At 44.4% G+C, this 5,251-nt stretch overlaps 1 protein-coding gene across 1 annotated transcript; it reads right to left on the bottom strand.

Annotated features, from left to right (window-relative positions):
• Window positions 1-1,854: 1,854 nt before the first annotated feature.
• On the bottom strand, window positions 1,855-3,637 carry LOC118751251. The gene is made up of 3 exons (XM_036486035.1): window positions 3,531-3,637; window positions 2,816-3,478; window positions 1,855-2,770 (listed from the first exon to the last, which is right to left on the bottom strand). The coding sequence occupies exons 1-3, from the start codon at window positions 3,635-3,637 to the stop codon at window positions 1,855-1,857; spliced, it is 1,686 nt and encodes a 561-aa protein (XP_036341928.1).
• Between the last annotated feature and the right edge of the window lie 1,614 nt (window positions 3,638-5,251).

Here is a 5,251-nt window from a genome sequence, read left to right as displayed (position 1 = left end):
TAAAATGTACTAAAAATCTGATGCCTCATATTTTCGTAGTATGTACGAAAACGGTTTTGTACAATCAACGAAAACTTTCGTGGCTCAAAATGACGAAAAATTTCGTATGATTTATGCAAGTTTTCGTTATATTTACGCAGATTTTATTTTCAGTGTATGTACTTTTTACGTTTAGATGACGAAACCTACTCCACAGCTCTTTTAAAATATAAATCGATTGAATTATAACTGGAGCGATTCGATGAGCTGGTACTGGGTGTGTTGTCTCTATCCGATGCTGGGGGCATCCGCTTTCAGTGATCGCGTAAATTGGATGTGTTTCCGCTAGTTTTATATTCTTTTGAGCATTGTAGACACTTTGCTAATTTTTTGTCATCAGATTGCTTAAAGTATTTCCAAACCTTCGCAAAACTTATTTTATTTATTATTCATGTCAAAATGTTAATCTTTTATTTCCTACCATTGAAAAAGATTTGGATCTTTTCGAAGTGCCTTCAATCACACACACACACAATACTTGCGTTCCCCAACTTTTCTGGGTTAAAACCTGTAAAACTGTCACAAAGCAAAAGAAACCAGACAGCCGAGTACGGGAACGCTTTCTGGTAAATCCCTGTAAATTCTTGCAACTTCTTGCGAGTTAGGGAACGCAACTAATATCTTCTTCCGAGGAACAGGAACATGTGACAGTTTTACTTTTGTCTAAATGAAATGGGTTATTTTAATATGTGCTCTAATTTATGTAGATAAGATATATACGTATTTGGGTGACCAAAAAATTATCCATTTCTGATAAATCTTGCAAACAACTGAAACTATGAATACGTAGAATGATGCTATTTTGCTGATTCTTTGTTTCTCACAATACACATACTTTCGTAATGCAAGAAACGTTAGGCCAACATGGTTGCCATACATTCTCTTATATAAAAGTATTGCCGCTTTATAAAAGGCACATTCACAATTTTTGCGTCTCAAATTTACCCGATAGTTTTTCAAAACTATCGATAGTGAAAAAAAACCAAAACTATCGATAGTATCGATAGTGCCATCGATAGTTTGCCACCACTAGTGTTTAGCACTTCATCGCTGGAATCCAACACTTAACCCAAATCAACCTCAAATCATTTCCTTCTTTTTTTTTTAATTACAATAAAACAATCCAACACCTGACTCTAAAACTCAAATTCAAAATCCTATATCTACCTCTAAAACCCAAATCCAAAATCAAATATTTTACTCTAAAACTCCGATTCTAAAATTCCATATTTAACCATACCTCCACGTAATATTTAAACCTAATACTTATCTGAATCCCTATCTGCTCCTAACATAAAACTCAAATTTAAATCCACGTACCCTAATACTAGCTACGTTCTATTGTAATATCTCTCGGCGGTCTACAACACCTTCTGTTAACGCTTAATAGCGTTCGCGGGTTTTAATAAACGTTTAAAGCGGATTCCGGATAATAAAAAACCAAACACGTTCGATTATGTCAGATCCATTTATTGGAGAGAGGAAAAAAAAGGAAGTTAGCTTTGACAGCAAGTAAGCCAGAGTTGCCAGTAGTTTGTAATAAACAAGTACATAAGAGATGCAAGATAGGCGCGAACATGACGGCCGCCTTGAACGACCGTTCAAATTATAACAATTTCAATTCAAGTGGTTTCAAAACCATAAAATTATACGGAAAAAATGTCGGCCCTTGTGGGTAGCAACGATAGCTTAGCGACAGGTCTCATTAGTTCCTCTTCGGATGTTTTTAAATTTACGACTCGAACTCTACCATCTGAGCCCGGATGTATGCCAAGTACGCGGCCAAGTTTAAATTTCGTGGGTGGCGCGCTACCGTCACGTATAACTACTACGTCGTATTTCTGCAAATTCGGTGTTGAGCGTAACCACTTTGAGCGTTGTTGAAGTCTGACGAGGTATTCGTCCCGCCAGCGTTTCCAGAAATGCTGCCGGATTGACGCGATTGCCCAGCGCTCGTTTGAGATGGTACTTAACGCGTTTTATACCAGCCTCCCAAAAGCCACCCATGTGTGGGGCGCTCGGGGGGTTGAAATGCCAGGTCGTTTGAGCGTCGGCGAAATATGATGACACCTTGTCGTCATTGATGCAGCGTTCGTATGCGATCCGCAGCTTCTTCTCAGCACCCACGAAGTTAGTGCCGTTGTCGGAGTAAATATGCTGACAGTAGCCTCTTCTGTTGGTAAAACGCTTAAAAGCGGCAATAAAGGTGATTGAGGAGAGGTCTCCAGCCAGCTCGAGATGCATTGCATCCGTACTCATACATACAAATGAGCAGATGTACGCCTTCGCAGATTTAGCGCCTCTACCATGCGTAAATTTCAAGGCATAAGGACCAGCGAAATCGACCGCACTGTGCAGGAAACAACGCGCAGAGGTGACGCGGCTCGCGGGTAAATCAGACATGAGTTGTTGTATTGGCTTGCAGCTCAGTCGTCTGCAACGCGTACAACGGCGATATACCGCACGAACAAGGTTTCGAATACCGGCTACCCAAAATCGTCGTTGAAGTACGGCCTGCATTAATTGCGGTCCAGCGTGCAATGTTGTGATGTGTATCTCAGCAACAATTACCTTAGCGAGCGGCGAATTCTTCGGCAATATTATAGGATGCTTGACATCGTCTGAAAGCACGGCATTTTTGATGCGGCCCCCTACACGTGGAATACCCTTTGAGTCTAGAAACGGTTGCAATAGTGCTATGCCGCTTCGCATCGGTACAGATTTGTTTAACCTGCAATTATAAATTTCTTGTTTGAAACAATTAAACTAGGTATACTTTACCAATGCGTTGTTGGCGAAGCGCAATAGATATGCGGTTATACGTTTAAGTTTGTTAAATGAATGATATTTGGTCAACAGGTCCCATTCGTCAGCGGTTTGTGTTAGATACGCAACGGCCTTCTTTGATTTTAACTCGAGCTCCGTGGTGTGTTTTTGTGCGGATATCAGCCAACGACTCTTGCCTTCCCGTAGCCAAGGTGGCCCATGCCACCACAAGGGATGCGCAAGAAGCTGCGATGGTGTAATACCCCTCGATGCGCAATCAGCGGGATTGGGCTCCGTGGCGACGTGCCTCCAATGTGATGCCGGTAAAACTTCCTGTACATCGGCGACGCGATTGGCAACAAACACAGCCCAGCGACTTGGATTGTTTTGTAGCCACACCAACGCAACCATGGAGTCCGTCCATGCGCACAACTCGCCGATTGAGAGGTTCAAACTTGACCGGACTTGCCGCACCAGCTGCGCCCCTAGATGTGCTGCACAAATCTCCAAACGCGGCAGCGATGTGGTTTTTAGAGGCGCTACCTTTGTTTTCGCAGCAACTAGTACGATGTTAACCTTACCATCTGGGATTTGAGTGCGACAGTATAAAGCGGCTGCATAGGCGACTTTCGAAGCATCGGTGAAAAGGTGGAATTCGGAATCTGAAACTGTGCTAGTTCCCAACCAGCGATTTAGTTTTAACGATGAGAGTTTCGACAACTCACTGCGATGAGCCAACCAGTCCTTGGCAACGTCTGATGGTACCGGTTCGTCCCAGTCCACGTTTGCGCGCCAAACCCTTTGCAACCAAATTTTTGAACGAATGGAACATGGCGCGATTAAACCCAAGGGTCGAAGATTTTGCTCGAGTCAGAAAGAAAGGTACGTTTCGTAAGTTTGCTTGGAAGAGCTTCCAGATTAACCGATATAGAAAGCCAATCGTTGTTTGTGTGCCATGTAGTACCTAGAGTGCGAATTTCATCTCCATCGGCTAAAAGGTGTGAAATTTGTTTGGATGCATGCGGTATCAGCTCCCTCAGCGTCTGACAATTTGTCGCCCATTTTCGAAGCTCGAAACCGCTTTGAGAAAGCGCTTTGGATACGTCTTTGTGAAGCACAGTAAGTTCGCGATGCGTATCTGCACCGGTTAATAAGTCGTCCATGTAAAAGTCTGACTTTACAACCTCCACAACTCTTTTACTTGTGTTGGTCGCGTCGAGCGCGGCTTGTTGAAGTGACTTCACTGCCAGGTGCGAAGCGGAGGCAAGTCCATAAGTGACCCTTAGCAGACGATAGTCACGCATTGGCTGTGAAGGGTTATCTCGCCACACTATGCGCTGATAATCGGTGTCCTGCTTAGCCACGTACACCTGCCGGTACATTTTTTCGACGTCAGCAATGATACCAAAGCGGTGAGTACGAAATCGAGTCAGTACAGAGAAGAGGGTTTGCTGCAACTGCGGGCCTACCATGAGAGCGTCGTTTAGATAGTTACCTGGTGGTCTCCTCATAGATGCGTTGAACACGACTCTAAGTTTAGTCGTTTCGCTTGTGTCCTTTAAAACCGCATGATGTGGCATGTAATATACGTTGGTTGTTGCAGGCTCGACTAACTCCATATGGTCCATGTCAATAAGTTCTTGCATTAACTTACTGTACTCCTGGCGTAGGTGTTTGTCAGCGGCAAATCTTTTTTCCATGCGGAGTAAGGCTCGAACTGCGGCGGCTCTCGACTCACCGATCAGGACGTCTGTCTTTAATGGTAAACGCACAATGTAACGACCGTCTTCTGCCCGCTCGGTTGTTTCGTCGAAGAGCTTTTCGCAAAATGATTCTTCTTGTGTATAAAACCTTCGAGGGGGCAACTCTTCGAGTTCCCAAAATTTGTTTACAAGTTGGGTTAACTGCGTATCACAATGCAAAGTCGATACTGTCAAAGGTGGCCGCTGCAAATTAGTCGCGTTCCCAAACAGTACCCAACCGAACGCGGTATTTTGTGCCATTGGGGTGCCCTGTTCACCTTTACGCAGACCACTGAGTAGGATTTGTCCATTTCGTCCATGCCGATTAAAATATCTACTGGACCAGGCGTTGAGAAATGTAGATCAGCTAGTGGTAAGTCGGTGAGATGCGGCCATGAGGACGTCGGTACAGGGGTTGTGGGGAGATTGTTAGTAATTGTCGGTAAGATAAGTGTACTCACTTGAAATTTGGTATCTAGGGCTCGCGGCGATATGCATAGTGTAACCTCACCCTTGGTACGACCTCCTTGTAGTTATGCAATCCCCGTAACGTAAGCGGATGATGGTGTTCTGGGGATGCGTAGGCGTTGGACGCACGCTTCGGTGACGAATGAAGCATGCGAGCCGTTGTCGAGCACAGCTCGGGTGGGTTGCCAACGACCAGCGTAGTCTTGCACCACAATCTCAGCGGTTGCCAGCAAAAT

The sequence above is a fragment of the Rhagoletis pomonella genome, unplaced genomic scaffold (assembly GCF_013731165.1).
Source record: "Rhagoletis pomonella isolate Grant_MI unplaced genomic scaffold, Rhpom_1.0 Rhpom_scaffold_00616, whole genome shotgun sequence".
Classification (NCBI taxonomy): domain Eukaryota; kingdom Metazoa; phylum Arthropoda; class Insecta; order Diptera; family Tephritidae; genus Rhagoletis; species Rhagoletis pomonella.
The sequence above is the reverse complement of the archived record's forward strand: the minus strand, read 5'-3'. Positions and strand labels throughout refer to the sequence as shown.